The 15,212-nt window shown below is 44.8% G+C and overlaps 2 protein-coding genes across 2 annotated transcripts; one reads left to right on the forward strand and one right to left on the reverse strand.

Moving 5' to 3' along the window:
- Positions 1 to 353: 353 nt before the first annotated feature.
- On the reverse strand, positions 354 to 9,516 carry LOC119356507. Its single transcript, XM_037623472.1, has 12 exons — positions 9,102 to 9,516; positions 8,736 to 8,809; positions 8,386 to 8,610; positions 7,762 to 7,818; positions 6,686 to 6,742; positions 5,721 to 5,777; positions 5,248 to 5,301; positions 4,634 to 4,690; positions 2,961 to 3,017; positions 2,501 to 2,554; positions 1,900 to 1,956; positions 354 to 1,323 (listed from the first exon to the last, which is right to left on the reverse strand). The coding sequence occupies exons 1-12, from the start codon at positions 9,514 to 9,516 to the stop codon at positions 541 to 543; spliced, it is 1,947 nt and encodes a 648-aa protein (XP_037479369.1). The 3' UTR covers positions 354 to 540.
- Positions 9,517 to 9,707: 191 nt separating this feature from the next.
- On the forward strand, positions 9,708 to 12,291 carry LOC119348056 (anaphase-promoting complex subunit 10-like). Its single transcript, XM_037616464.1, has 6 exons — positions 9,708 to 9,935; positions 10,047 to 10,107; positions 10,210 to 10,302; positions 10,817 to 10,887; positions 11,386 to 11,490; positions 11,924 to 12,291. Exons 1-6 carry the CDS (start codon positions 9,748 to 9,750, stop codon positions 11,991 to 11,993), a joined length of 588 nt encoding a protein of 195 aa, XP_037472361.1. The 5' UTR covers positions 9,708 to 9,747; the 3' UTR covers positions 11,994 to 12,291.
- The last annotated feature ends 2,921 nt before the right edge of the window (positions 12,292 to 15,212 follow it).

The raw sequence follows: 15,212 nt of genomic DNA on the forward strand, positions 1-15,212 counted from the left end.
TGCAATTCAAATGTTGCATGCTTGATGAGCCCACTCTGCACAATTAGCTGGAGATGCGTGCGTGTGTGCAGCTTACAAGTTGGAAACACAGTCACAGACCAAAGCTCTGGTGTTTCCCCACCTGCTGGCTCAGCTCAGACACAATTTGGTCACTGGACTAGAGGGAAACAGACAATGCACTGAGTTCAGACAAACCAAAACTTTGGCACAGGTCATGGATCACTGTCAGCGCCGAATCCGAATCCATCATGTTTTGTTCAGAGAGAAGAGCAAGGCCGTAAGGCTCATGCAAGAGTGTACAACACAAATACTTCCTCTATAAACTTTTGTAAGGCTTTTTAGGTCGCTATAGATCTAAAAAGTCATATATAAGTTTACAAAGCGAGTATCAGAATAGGATTTCATTTTGTGATTCGATCATCCGCACCGTATTTGCTTTCTGGGCATAGAAATAGATTAGACAGGAAAAAAAAAAGACGAGTTTCACATCTACACGTGTTCCTTACTCTCAACTGAAGAAAAACAGAGACAATGCTGCCTTCAGTCCTGAACCCACATATTAGGCCAAGTGTCAGTCACATTAGTTCTACCTCTGGCGAGTGGCGTGTCTGGACTCTCGCTACCATCACAAAAAACAGACAACACAGGAAGGCAGAGCCGCAGAACGAGGTAGCGCTCCGTCTCCTCCATGGTGCACCAGTTCTCCAGCGCTGCTCCGCCTTCACCCCAGGAAAGGCACTGCTGCTCCGTGGGGATGCCCAGCTCGACAAAGATCTTGTCCTTGACATCGCCGACGGACTCCGAGGACATGGCGCAATATCTGATGATGGTCCTGCCCGTCGCCGTCCTGACCCAGATGTGCCTCCTGTCCTTCAGCCTCCAGGGGCGCAGCGCAAGACGAACGGTGGAATTGTTCTGGACGTCGTAGTCGGCCAAAGTGCGGGCTTCCTCCAGCTCCCTCCCCACAAACATGATGCGCTGCATTCCTGGGACATATCCGGTCTCATCGAACAGCTTCGCCTTCACGCTGTATATCGTATCTGCACTCTCAACCTCGAGCGTCTTGGTCATCACACCAGGCGTCTCGACAAAGATATGCATCCCTTGGAAGACAAGGTCAAGGGTGGACCTCTCCTTGATGTTGTAGTCCTTGAGGGTGCGGCCGCCCACCAGCTGCTCATTCTCAAATATGAGTCTCTGGTGGCCTGCAGGGATGCCTTCCTTGTCTTCAATCTTGGACTTCAAGTTGTAGATCGTATCTGATCTTGCGACCTCTTTGAGAATGATGGTCTCGCCATTCATGAACTTGACGAAGATCTGCATCTGCAAAACGAGCAGTGAACAAGCACACAAAAATAATTAGTGTCTCAGTCGAAAGACTTCCATTAAAGCCACCCAAGTGAATGATGCATCACTCCATAGTTAAGGAGTCATTTTGTTCTGTCGATTCGAATTGATTCTCGGTACGTAAATGGCGCACACAATCCAGATCATTCGCACGGCATAGATTCGAATTGATTCGAATTGAATTGATTCTCGGTTCTAAAAAGAGGTCGCAAAGAGGTCGGGACACCCGGGTTCTAAAAAGCCTGTCTCATCATAGAAGGATGATCACAACCACAATTTTCGTCTACAAGTTTAATTCATTAGTGAGTCACTCAGCAATGTAGGACCCACTTGCATGACAAACAGAAAAAAAAACAATCATTTTATAAGGCACATGAAACTTAGATCTACTCGATTCTAGAAACGATGGCACCGCAACATTAGAAGCAGCAAATGGACCAACAAAATCGACTACACCGTGAGGAGATTAGCAACACCAATGCTGGATCTGTGATGCATCGAGGAAAGATGGGCAGGCAATGAAAAAAAAAGGTAACCAAAAGGAAGACTCACTGTGCTTTGTTCTAGAACCTTCTTACTGGTATCCTTCCTGGCCTTTTGAATAGTCTCCTGGTACAAAACAAAATCTTGGCCATCAGCACTCCCCAAAAGCAGATGCTCCTATATCGATATCATACATCATAGAAAAGAAACCTATTTCCTCACTTTATTATCAGTCCATGTTCTCAGAAACACAATTCAAGCAGATAACCTATCAAGAATCTGGATGTCTATATCTTCTGAGTAAAACAAGACAAAATAAAAACATACAGCGGCACACAAGGAACTACGCATAGTGATCAACAAAATTGCAAGGGGTGGTTTTGTATCACCCCTCCAAACTAATCCTTGGACTGTAAATACAAAAAAAAAATACTACCTAACAAATATATTCAAGGTCACACACGATACGTAGGTGTACTCTACTAGAGTCCGAGACCAACAATAAATTCATCTGTCACCAGCAAAGTGTCAACAATTATTTCTAAATTACAAGAATCACTGGCCAGAAACAAATTTCACTTCTTGGATCTTGGCGCCAAAAAGCCATACATAGCTATCACTTCTCATGCCAAAGCACACCCCAAAGGGAGACCCATCCACTAATTAATACCTTCTTTGGAGGTCGAAGATGCCATCGCTCTCCTTGCGGATGAAGAGGGGATTTCTGAAAGAAAAGAAAAAAGAATGAATCTCCTTATTTATAGGGAAGACAGTGCTAGCTTTGTGGTTTGATTCCAGAACAGAACGAGAATGGGCAAATGTCAAGTGTGGAATAGGAGTGGAAAGATTTTCAGTGGCTAAAAAGGCCACAATTCTCGTGTACAAGTTTAATTCATTAGCAATGTTAGATCCACTTGGATAACAAACATAGAAAGAAACGAATGTCTTATAAGGACAATGAAAGATCTACTCTATTCTAGAAAAGATGGCACTGCTAACTTGGTTAGCAACAAAATAACCAATAAAATCGACTAGATCGCGAAGAGATAAGTAACACCAATGCTGGATCTAGGATGCATCAAACAAAGATGCGCAGGGAGTGAGAAAAGGCGACTGAAAGGAAAACTCACCGTGCACTGTTCAAGATCCATCTTACTACTATCCTTCTTGCGATTGTGAATAGTCTCCTGTTACAAAACAAACTGTTGCCCATTAGCACTTCCCACAAGCAGATTCTCCTATATAGGTATCACATATCATCGAAAGGAAACCTAATTCCTTGCTTTACGATCGTCCATGTTTTCAGCAACACAATTCAAGAAGACAACCTATCAAGAATGTGGATGTCTATACTGTCTGAGAAAAAAATAAACAAAACAAAAAATACAGCGGCAAACAAGACCAACAGTTGAACGACTTCCATTTAAGCCACCCAAGTGAATGATTCATCACCTCCCCCATGCTGACTGATGATGGATCATCCCTCCAAACTAATCCACAAAAACTAAAATACTACCTAACAAATACATTCAAGGTCGCCGTCACACGCGATACATAGGGTACATGGACTCTAGTATAGACCAAGACCAACAGTTGTGCTGTGATTTAGAATATCAGCCCTTAAATTCATTTTTGGCCAGCAAAGTGCCAACAACAATTTTTAAATTACATGAATCACTGGCCAGAAACAAGAATGGGACAATGTCAAGAGTTTGAACAGGAAGGCCGGGGGTATCAACCTCCTTTTCCAAAAAAAAGTGTTGAACGGGAGTGGAAAGATTTTCAGGTGTTAGAATCATAGAACGAAAATGTGTTGTAGCACCCGGGAGTCCCGGCACCCACTTATCAGCCTCGTCCAGTCTCGGTGAGATTCGTGTTGGGGTTTGACTAAGATATTATACAATCAGCTTTTTCAGTCTATTTGACTCGTCTAATAGAGTCGCATGTAGGCTTGTAGGACTGGCAGTAGGAGCATGCAATAGGTACCTATTCCTGACTTGCCTGTATGCGACATGCATGACAGAGAGTGGTCACTGTTCATGACGGTGCCCTGCATGCAGCAGGCTCATCCTGACCGGTTTTGTGCTGCAATGTTCGAGAGAGCTCACAGCGGCCTAACAGGTTAGTACTTTTTAATACTCTATTTGACTGTGATGGGTCATAGTGGGACCAGAACTTTTCGGTGGCACGAGTGACTCTGAATAGTGGATTCAGTAAATACCAACCTCTGTAAAATAGAGAGCAAAGTGACAACCCATTTGTTTGTATGAATCACGCGCCGACATATCCAATCGGGGACAACTCAAAAGTGACAGCGTGATGGAATCTGGCTAAAAGGTTACAGTGCCCTACGAAACCCAGCTCTCTCTGTTACTGTTCTAGTAGGCCTGCTAAACCAAATACACTTGCAGTGCGTGGCACAGATCTCCAGGTCCCTGTTTTGCATGGACGGTGCTGATAAGAGGGAGCCGGGACACCCGGGTTCTAAAAAGCCTGTCTCATCATAGAAGGATGATCACAACCACAATTTTCGTCTACAAGTTTAATTCATTAGTGAGTCACTCAGCAATGTAGGACCCACTTGCATGACAAACAGAGAAAAAAACAATCATTTTATAAGGCACATGAAACTTAGATCTACTCGATTCTAGAAACGATGGCACCGCAACATTAGAAGCAGCAAATGGACCAACAAAATCGACTACACCGTGAGGAGATTAGCAACACCAATGCTGGATCTGTGATGCATCGAGGAAAGATGGGCAGGCAATGAAAAAAAAAGGTAACCAAAAGGAAGACTCACTGTGCTTTGTTCTAGAACCTTCTTACTGGTATCCTGCCTGCCCTTTTGAATAATCTCCTGTTACAAAACAAACTCTTGGCCATCAGTACTCCCCAAAAGCAGATGCTCCTATATCGATATCATACATTATATAAAAGAAACCTAATTCCTCGCTTTATTATCGGTCCATGTTCTCAGTAACACAATTCAAGCAGATAACCTATCAAGAATCTGGATGTCTATATCTTTTGAGTAAAACAAGACAAAATAAAAACATTAGCGATCAACATAATTGCAAGGGGTGGTTTTGTATCACCCCTCCAAACTAATCCACGGACTGTAAGTACAAAAACAAAAATACTACCTAACAAATATATTCAAGGTCACACGCGATACGTAGGTGGACTCTACTAGAGTCCGAGACCAACAAATTGTTTCTAAATTATTATGATTTGGATGTCGCCCCATAAATTCATCTGTGGCCAGCAAAGTGTCAACAATTATTTCTAAATTACAAGAATCACTGGCCAGAAACAAATTTCACTTCTTGGATCTTGGCGTCAAAAAGTCATACATAGCTATCACTTCTCATGCCAAAGCAATCCCTGAAGGGAGACACATCCACTAATTAATACCTTCTTTGGAGGTCGAAGATGCCATCCATCTCCTTGAGGAAGAACAGGGGATTTCTGAAAAAAAAAAAGAATGAATCTCCTTATTTATAGGGAACACAGCGCTAGCTTTGTGGTTCGATCCCAGAACAGAACGAGAATGGGGAAATGTCAAGTGTTGAAAAGGAGCAGGAAGATTTTCAGTTGCTATAATCATAGAAGGCTAATCACGGCCACAATTCCCGTGTACAAGTTTAATTCATTAGCAATGTTAGATCCACTTGGATAACAAACATAGAAAGAAATGAATGTCTTATAAGGATAATGAAAGATCTACTTTATTCTAGAAAAGATGACACTGCGAACATGGTTAGCAACAAAATAACCAATAAAATCGACTAGATCTTGAAGAGATAAGTAAAACCAATGCGGGATCTAGGATCCATCAAACAAAGATGTGCAGGGAGTGAGAAAAAGCGACTGAAAGGAAAACTCACCGTGCACTGTTCAAGATCCATCTTACTACTATCCTTCTTGTGCTTGTGAATATTCTCCTATTACAAAACAAACTGTTGCAAATTAGCACTTCCCAGAAGGAGATGCTCCTATATAGGTATCACATATCATCGGAAGGAAACCTAATTCCTCGCTTTACTATCGGTCCATGTTTTCAGCAACACAATTCAAGAAGACAACCTATCAAGAATGTGGATGTCTATACCGTCTGAGGAAAAATGAAGAAAACAAAAAATACAGCGGCAAACAAAGATCAACAGTTGAACGACTTCCATTTAAGCCACCCAAGTGAATGATGCATCACCTCCCCCATGCTGAATGATGATGCATCATCCCTCCAAACTAATCCACAAAAACTAAATACTACCTAACAAATACATTCAAGGTCACACACGAACGCGATACGTAAGGTACATGGACTCTAGTATAGACCAAGACCAACAGTTGTACTACGATTTAGAATATCGGCCCTTAAATTCATTTTGAGCCAGCAAAGTGCCAACAACAATTGGTAAATTACATTAATCACTGGCCAGAAACAAGAATGGGACAATGTCAAGTATTGAACAGGAAGGCCGGGGGGTTCAACCTCCTTTTCCAAAAAACAGTGTTGAATGGAGCGGAAAGATTTATAGGTGTTAGAATCGTAGAAGGATGATCACAACCACAATTCTCGTCTACAGGTTTAATTCATTAGTGAGTCAGTCAGTAATTTAGGACCCACTTGCATGACAAACAGAGAAAAAAAACAATTATCTTATACAGCACATGAAACTTAGATCTACTCGATTCTAGAAACGGTAGCACCGCAACATTAGTATCAGCAAACGGACCGCCAAAAATCGACTACACCATGAGGAGAATAGCAACACCAATGCTGGATCTGTGATGCATCGAGGAAAGATAGGCAGGCAATGAAAAAAAAGGTAACCAAAGGAAGACTCACTGTGCTTTGTTCAAGAACCATCTTACTGGTATCCTTCCTGCGCTTTTGATTAGTCTCCTGTTACAAAACAAACTCTTGGCCATCAGCACTCTCCAGAAGCAGATGCTCCCATATCGATATCATACATCATAGAAAAGAAACCTATTTCCTCACTTTATTATCAGTCCATGTTCTCAGAAACACAATTCAAGCAGATAACCTATCAAGAATCTGGATGTCTATACCTTCTGAGTAAAACAAGACAAAATAAAAACATACAACGGCACACAAGAAACTACGCATAGCGATCAACAAAATTGCAAGGGGTGGTTTTGTATCATCCCTCCAAACTAATCCACGGACTGTAAATACAAAAACAAAAATAATACCTAACAAATACATTCAAGGTGACACGCGATACGTAGGTAGACTCTACTAGAGACCGAGACCAACAATTGTATTATGATTTGGATGTTGCCCCATAAATTCACCTGTGGCCAGCAAAGTGTCAACAATTATTTCTAAATTACAAGAATCACTGGCCAGAAACAAATTTCACTTCTTGGATCTTGGCGCCAGAACCATACATAGCTATCACTTCTCATGCCAAAGCGCTCCCCGGAGGGAGACCCACCCACTAATTAATACCTTCTTCGGAGGCTCCTTGAGGAGGAAGAAGAGGGGATTTCTGAGAAAAAAATGAATCTACTTATTTATAAGGAACACGGAGCTAGCTTTGTGGTTCGATTCCACAACAGAACGAGAATGGGGCAACGTCAAGTGTTGAATAGGAGCGGGACAATTTTCAGTTGCTATAATCATAGAAGGCTAATCACGGCCACAATTCTCGTGTACAAGTTTAATTCATTAGCAATGTTAGATCCACTTGGATAACAAATATAGAAAGAAACGGGTGTCTTATAAGGACAATGAAAGATCTACTCTATTCTAGAAAAGATGGCACTGCCAACCAGCAACAAACTAACCAATAAAATCGAGTAGATCTTGAAGAGATAAGTTACACCAATGCTGGATCTAGGATGCATAGAACAAAGATGGGCAGGGAGTGAGAAAAGGCGACTGAAAAGAAAACTCACCGTGCACTGTTCAAGATCCATCTTACTACTATCCTTCTTGCGCTTGTGAATATTCTCCTGTTACAAAACAAACTGTTACACATTAGCACTTCCCAGAAGGAGTTGCTCCTATATCGGTAGCACATATCATTGAAAGGAAACCTAATTCCTCGCTTTACTAGCGGTTCATGTTTTCAGCAACACAATTCAAGAAGAGATGTCTATACCGTCTGAGAAGAACTAAACAAAACAAAAAATACAGCGGCAAACAAGAACACATGCATATCAGTAAAACAGTCCATGGCAGGAGGCGATCAACTAAAATGCAAGGAGTGGGTTTTGTTAAACATCGCATTATCCATGTTACAATTAATCAAGCGGGTTTGCTTATAAACATGGCATTGTCCATTGACTAGATATGTATGTATAGAAAGACGGGACCTGTTGTGGATGCACTAGGTCATAAAGAGGTCACTAAATAAATAGCACAGAAGGAAAAAAAAAAGGTCCACTATGAGCAGGCCATAATGTTGGAAAGGAAATACTTTTGGTAAGAAGTACAATTTCATTTTAGATGCTGTAAGACATTTCTTCTTAGTTAACTAGTGAATTTCCAGTAGCATTCCCTCAAGAATGAAACAGTACCTTGTTTACTGCATCAACAGCTCCTCCTGCTCTCAAACAGGGCCGTTTTTTCATGTTCTGGTGAAGCTTCTCTGCTGCTTCGGTAGCTTCCTTATCCTTTTTTGAGCTCTTATGAATAGCTTGCTTTGATATCCTTGGCTCTGCTGGTAAATCTCTTACAGCGCCCCCATGGTCCGCATCATTTTGAGTACGCTCTCCATGTCTTCTACCTCCCTTTAGTTGTACCTAGAATTTTCCCACAACGTACAGGCATGAATGTAAGATGAAAACTGAGAAAATCAATGACATACATACATACACAAGCTGGAGTAAATGATTTTGAGCCAAGCAACCGACATTAATATCTGTACCTTTGGTCCTGAGTAATTGATGTGAAAAGGAGCCTCACAGTTGCGGGAATCCTCTGAGTCAATCTCCCGGTGCTCTACATTGAGCACACAAGGCGATGACATATATCAGCAGCAACATAACTTGATAGATAGCACGTCCTCGGTCCAACAGTTAGATAAATAGCCACTAAATTCTTCACTTAATTAGGAGCAATCGCAGTGGACACACAAAAAGGCAGAAATTAGCGCCAAGTTTTGCACCACAAACAACCCAGCACATGTTCCAAAATCAATCAGAGCAAGAGTAGCACCAAACCAACAAGGTGAGATTACAGGTTATCATGGGCGGCCAAGAAACGAGGGCCGGGCCGGGCCGTGTGTTCTCACCGACGAACTTGGGATTAGCAGAAGGCTGAACGTAGGCCGTCCTCCGCTTCCTCCCGCTCGCCTCCGCCTTGAATCGCGCGCGATTAAGCGCAGCAAAACAACCAGCGTCAGCTGCTACGTACGGACAAAAACCCTCGAAAGCAGGAAACCCTCGGCGGCTCACCTGGCGGAGCCGCGCGTGGAGGGCCTCGTTCTCCGCCTCCAGCCGCGCGCGGTCGGCGGCGAGCGCCTCGGCCCGGCCGTCGGCGCGCCGCCACTCGGGCCCGGCCCTCGCGCCCTCCTTCCGCGAGCCGCCGCCGCGCGGTTGGCCTCCGCGCCCTCGCATGCCTGGGTGGCAGGGCGCCGCCTGGAAAGGGGAATGCGATGGCGTGGCGCGCCGCGATGGGGAGCGAGCTCGGCTCATCCATCCGTCCATGGCGGCAGGCAAGAGCGGGAGCGTGGAAATGGTGGAGAAGGCTTCTCCGAGAAGCGTCCTTGACCGCGGTCAAGCTTCGCGAACGTGGGCCGGGCCCAGCGCGGGCAGCTAAACCTGGGCCTCGCCTAGGACATGGTAGGCAGGCCGGACGGGCCTCTTTGGTTCGCTCTTCTGTCCCCCCTTCCGGGCCACAGTCGTAAGGGCAAACCCGCTCTCTCTCCCCCCAAATCGATGGAGTCTGACGGCGAGGAGGAGGCGGCGGCGACGCCGGCGGCGGGGCGGCTGAAGGGCTGCCCGGAGCTGTCGGTGGAGGGGGACATGCGGGAGATGGCCAAGACGGCGGCCTGGAGCGTCAGCTCCTGCAAGCCCGGCAACGGCGTCGCCTCCCTCCGCGACGACAGCCTCGACACCTACTGGCAGTAAGCACCCCCTACCCATCCTCCTCGTCTCCCCCCGTCGAAATCTCTCCTCGTTCTGTCTCGCGGAATCACAGGCTGAGCCGCCGTCGTCGGTGGATTTTTTTTTGTCAGGTCGGACGGCGCGCAGCCGCACCTGGTCAACATCCAGTTCCAGAAGAAGGTGCAGCTGCAGGTGCGCACCATGAGTCGCTGCTGCTTCCGTTACATTTTGTCTGAATGGCGTTTGATCATTTTTCTCTTCTGACTTAATCTGTTGCTGGATTGGGGGCTTCAGCTTGTTGTGCTCTACGTGGATTTCAAGCTGGACGAGAGCTACACGCCCAGCAAGATCTCCATCCGGGCCGGCGACGGCTTCCACAATCTCAAGGTAAAACCTCGTTTCTGAACATAGCAGTGAGGTGCCCAGTGAGAACACGCACGCATCTCTGAATTATACTTATGATGATCTGTGCTTGATGGTGAGAGCACTCTGCAAATGCTGTTGCTTGCGGATGGCATTTGATGCCTGGCCCTTTCAGTTTCGATTTCCAACCCTGGTCCTCATCTTGCAGCAGACTAGAAAGAATCTGGTCTGTGCATTCGGGTTTCCAGAGCTGGGGGCTACTGCATGTTCTGATGTGTTGTAGTCATGGATTTCACTACCTTATTGTCGCATCATATTCTGACATATCATAGGATTCCGGCAAAAAAGAAGAAGAAGACTATCATAGGATTACCTTATTGAAATATTGATTGGGAAACTTGATCTCTTTCTGCAATTCCTCTGCATTGCGCATACTTGTCCAGTGAACACTGAACCGATCCTTGAAAATTCAAATTTACAAGTGATAATATTGTCTTTGATCTGAAATAATGAGCCACTATATTTACCATGCTTCCAGGAAATTAAAACGGTGGACCTTTTGAAGCCAGTAGGATGGGTTCATATATCATTATCTGGCACTGATCCCCGGTATGGATTTTGTAACTTAATCCTGTCAGCCCTATGATGCCTTTATTTTCCTTCCTCTAGGCATTGCAATTTCAGAAGGACATCTGATGACATACTATGGATTTATGTTTGCAATTCCCGTAATAATTAAACTCCATGTCAACATGTTAGATGATTCATATTTTCAGCACACTGGCTGTGCAGGCCACTGCTTGCATAAATTCCATGGTTTACTATGTTGTTGATGTTGTTTTGCTAGCAGCTGAATTTTCGTTGGACTTTGACAATTTTAGATACTCCGTCTAAGTGCAAGAATATCTGATGTTCACCAAACTCATTTCAGTGTTGTAATATGCCAATAGCTTCCAATTTGACATATAATTTGCCCACGAGTACACTCTAGAAATATGTGAGGATTTCAGAACTAATGTCAGAATGATATTGTTTGGATCCCACTACTTAGTTTTACTGCCTTTGCAGACAGTTGCATGACCCTTTTTTCTTGGCATATTTGTGCAGAGAAACATTCATTCATACATTTATGCTCCAAATCGCGGTGTTGGCCAATCACCTGAACGGGAGGGACACCCATGTCCGGCAGATCAAGATATATGGGCCACGACCGTAAGTTGAATACTTTACATGCAGCCACCCAGCCATCTATTAGCATTCTGTTTTACGTCTATATATAGTAAATCATTTCTAGTGTTTGCCTGTGTAAGACAAAAGGCCAAATGCAAGCACCATGCAAACAAAAGAAAAATCGGACAGGAAGAGTGCACCGTTGGTACCCTGGTTTATTTGTTTGTTGACCCGTAGTCAGATTTCCTAGCTAGATGCTGACACGCGAATCACATACAGTGCTGACCGATACCTGACTACAGTCCGAGTTCGCGTAGAGGACTACTCCGTTGATGTTTACAAGCAAATCACATGTTGTACGACATAATGTCCTGATGACCCTAATTGAATTGTGTGAGTGGAGTAGTGCATGCGTGCACCAGAGATTGAACTGTAGTGTTGCCATCCTGATGCGTTGCTGCTTCTTGTGTTTCAGGAACCCCGTTCCCCACCAGCCTTTCCACTTCACTTCCAGGGAATGCATCATGTACTCCACCATCAGGTGATGGTTCGTGAACCCTGGTCGCGTGGGATCCTCCATATCAGAGACCTTTATCGTGTGGCCTGTGCGCTTCAGTCCTCCATGACAAACGAGTCACTGAAGTATCCAGCATATGTTATCATGTACTACTGTAGATTAAGTTGCTGCTGAAGCATTAGGCTGTCTCTCTGAACATCTAACACGTACTAATTCATGTTGTATTCCATTCCATCCATGTATTCTTGGTAGTACATCTTTTTCCTCCATTTAATGTAACATTTCACTATTTCTGGAATGGATTGGAAGTTTCTCCTGGTTATTTCTCTCCCTACAGCTACAGTGGAAGCCTTTTATTTTTATTGCCATTTTGCCTCAGTTGCCACTTGCCGCTGCTGAAAGCAGTAAGGCCGGGGACCTGTGGCTGGCCGGCCGGCCCGGCCATGGCTGACAATGGCGGTGGCCTGCGGCGACTGATCCGTAAACATAAATGAAGGCCATGGTCGGTCGCCATGATGCCAGCCAGCAAGTGCGCTCTTCTTGAAATTCCGTTGCTTCTTATCGTTTCGTTTCTCAGGTGCATGCTCCGGTAGAGAAATACAATATTACAACACTGTATAGCTCCGTATAGAATAGATAAATTAGCATTCCCTAAAGAATAAATAGATAAATTAGCAGGATTAAGACATGTGTGTTAATTTGTCTGTCTTGAGGGATCATAGAGTGTAGTTTATCTGTCTCGGCGAGTCACAAACAAAATGTCAAAGAAGAGTAGTAGTATTACTCTGTTGGTAGGTCAGCAGGCAGGCGACAGTGTATGTGTATGGGTAGGTGGCCACTTTAATATCGCAGGCATGCATGTATATGAGCGGCTCCGGCCTCCTTCCTTGGTGAGTCCTTGCGGTGCAAACATGAATGTAGCTCACTGTTTTGTTTTACTGTGACACACCTCTGCGAGATACTATTATTGTTCAGGAGAATTCATTTGCAATCCAGCACAACTGGATATTCCAGTGCCAATAATGCTTCTTTCTTTACACTTTTACAAAATTAATATGCACTAGGGAAACCTACGTGCTGTTCTCCTAAAAAATGTGTTTTTCTCTTTCAGATTAAAAGACTGAACCATGAGAACTTTTTCATGTGAATTATTGTGCATGGGATTGCACAACAAAAATCTTCGCTGATTCTTACCTCGTGTTAAATTATATTATTATCTTCTTGCCGTGATAGTTTTAGCAGAAACTTGTCCCCACTTGACGCTTTTCATGTTCTTATGTTTCCCTTCCTATTCTTGTAAAACCGGTACTCCTAGCTTGCCATGACATCTAGTTAATCGGTAGTCCTGGTCTAGCGTCAAAGGACTAATAAAACACTAATCATCACCTAGCAATTTTATATTTGTTCTTTCGTGAATTCAAGCACTAATAAAGTGAAAGCCCAAACCAGGGGGCTTCCTCTTTGCTTTTAGAACAAATTAAGATCAGATTTAAATTAAAGGAGGGAGAGATACCCGTACGTCCTTCCAGATTCCTGATCGGACGATCCCCTTTATCTCCTAGTTGTATGATCTCTTTCTGCATTCTTTGCATCTAGGGCATGGATTACCGTAAAGCGAAGAGATTTGTATATTGACGCCAGGGTGCGGAGTCAGGAATCTTAAACTTTTTACGATCAAATTGGTGCAGCAGAACTGACAGCAGGAGAGCAAGCCACCTTTTTCTTTGCATATACATTGCTTTATTTGGCCACCAGCTGCTTCTATTTATCAACCGAAATTTGTCAGCAAAATGAGAATAAGAAAACAATGCAATCTAGTCAGGGTGTCCATAGCAGGAGGGGTTTTGCCAGGTGTTTTTTTCATCGTGCAAATTAATACTCCCTCTGTAAAGAAATATAAGAGTATTTAGTGATATAAACACTCTTATATTTATTTTTACAGAGGGAATGTGTTTGATCGCGCAAAACATTTTTAGTTGCATGGAGAATATAGGCTCGTTTTTTGAGTTATAGGCTCATGTATAGCCAGTGAGTGGGGCAAGGGGGACGTAGTAAAACTATTTTTTTAATATGTATAAGTGTGCGTATCATATATTATACGGAGAAGACGTTGTAAAACTATAGCATGCATGTGTGGAAAAGTAGCTTAGTTAAGTAACTGTGCCATGCACTAATTAGCGTACTCTGCGGTACATATAGGTAGGTGAGTGTCATGCACATGCGTAGAAGAGGGTAGCTAGCTAGTGAGTAGTGAGCGTTCCATTTACATGGCATGCGGACAAAAAATTTGGGCTATAGTAGCTCACAGATGGAGATACTGCATGCATAGTGACCACACCACACGAACATAAAGATGACAAGATGAGAGGTGGGAGCTATATTTTGATCTGGCTTGTTTAGAGCATCTCCAACCGCGTCTCCAACAGGCACCCCAGGCCACTTTTTTGGCGCGGGCACTAAAAAAACGCCCCAGTCGCACCCCCAGGACGATGAAAAGCGTCGGTTCGGCCCTTTTTTCCGCCCGGTGGCCGCAGGCCAAACCCGACGCACTGGGGGGCGATCGGGGGCTCCGGCGCAAGGGAAAAGCGCGGCTGGCCCACACCATCAGGCGAAAAGTCAAGATTTTCTTCCCCGACCCGCCTTCCACCCTCCGCGCCCTCGGCCGCTACTAGATATATCTCGGCGCCGCCCGCCGCCCTTCACCGCTAGATAGCCATTCCCCGCCGGACAAATAGCATAGGTTCGCCGCGGCAGCCCCTCCAACAACAGCTGGGCGTTTCCGGCCGTTGTTTCCGGACGCGGAGGGGCAGTTCGGCGGGTGCACGCCCACCGGGCGCAAGGTGTTCGGAGATTTGCTTGCCTCGGCGATGGACTCGGATGACGAGGAAGCGCTCGCCGCGCTGTTGGAGGAGGAAGCCGAGACCGACGTCCAGGAAGAAGAGCATCTGATGGTGCTCGCCGCCCTCGCCCAGCTGCTGGCGAGCAATGAAAAGCCGCGGCGAGGTGGCTCGGCGCCGGGGCGGGTGAAAGCAAAAAACCGGCATCGTCTCGAAGGCTACTGCATGCTCTACTCCAACTACTTCGCCGATGCTCCACTTCACGGCGACAAAACATTTTGGCGCCGTTATCGGGTGAGTCGAAAGCTCTTCCTCAGGATTGTGAATTCCATCCGGGAGTTCGACAACTATTTCAAGTGCAAGATGGATTGCACCGGCAAACTTGGATTCACCTCGATCCAGAAGTGCAC

The sequence above is a fragment of the Triticum dicoccoides genome, chromosome 1A (genome assembly GCF_002162155.2).
Source record: "Triticum dicoccoides isolate Atlit2015 ecotype Zavitan chromosome 1A, WEW_v2.0, whole genome shotgun sequence".
NCBI classification, from domain to species: domain Eukaryota; kingdom Viridiplantae; phylum Streptophyta; class Magnoliopsida; order Poales; family Poaceae; genus Triticum; species Triticum dicoccoides.

Bases quoted from the DNA above. Each gene is read 5' to 3' on its own strand.
- LOC119348056 (XM_037616464.1), top strand. From the start codon at position 9,748: ATGGAGTCTGACGGCGAGGAGGAGGCGGCGGCGACGCCGGCGGCGGGG. The intron at 10,303-10,816 runs GTAAAACCTCGT...CCATGCTTCCAG, and splicing joins ACGGCTTCCACAATCTCAAG to GAAATTAAAACGGTGGACCT. The intron at 10,888-11,385 runs GTATGGATTTTG...ATATTTGTGCAG, and splicing joins TTATCTGGCACTGATCCCCG to AGAAACATTCATTCATACAT.
- LOC119356507 (XM_037623472.1), bottom strand. From the start codon at position 9,516: ATGGACGGATGGATGAGCCGAGCTCGCTCCCCATCGCGGCGCGCCACG. The intron at 5,778-6,685 runs GTGAGTCTTCCT...GTTTTGTAATAG, and splicing joins TGGTTCTTGAACAAAGCACA to GAGAATATTCACAAGCACAA. The intron at 1,957-2,500 runs GTATTAATTAGT...GTTTTGTACCAG, and splicing joins ATCTTCGACCTCCAAAGAAG to GAGACTATTCAAAAGGCCAG.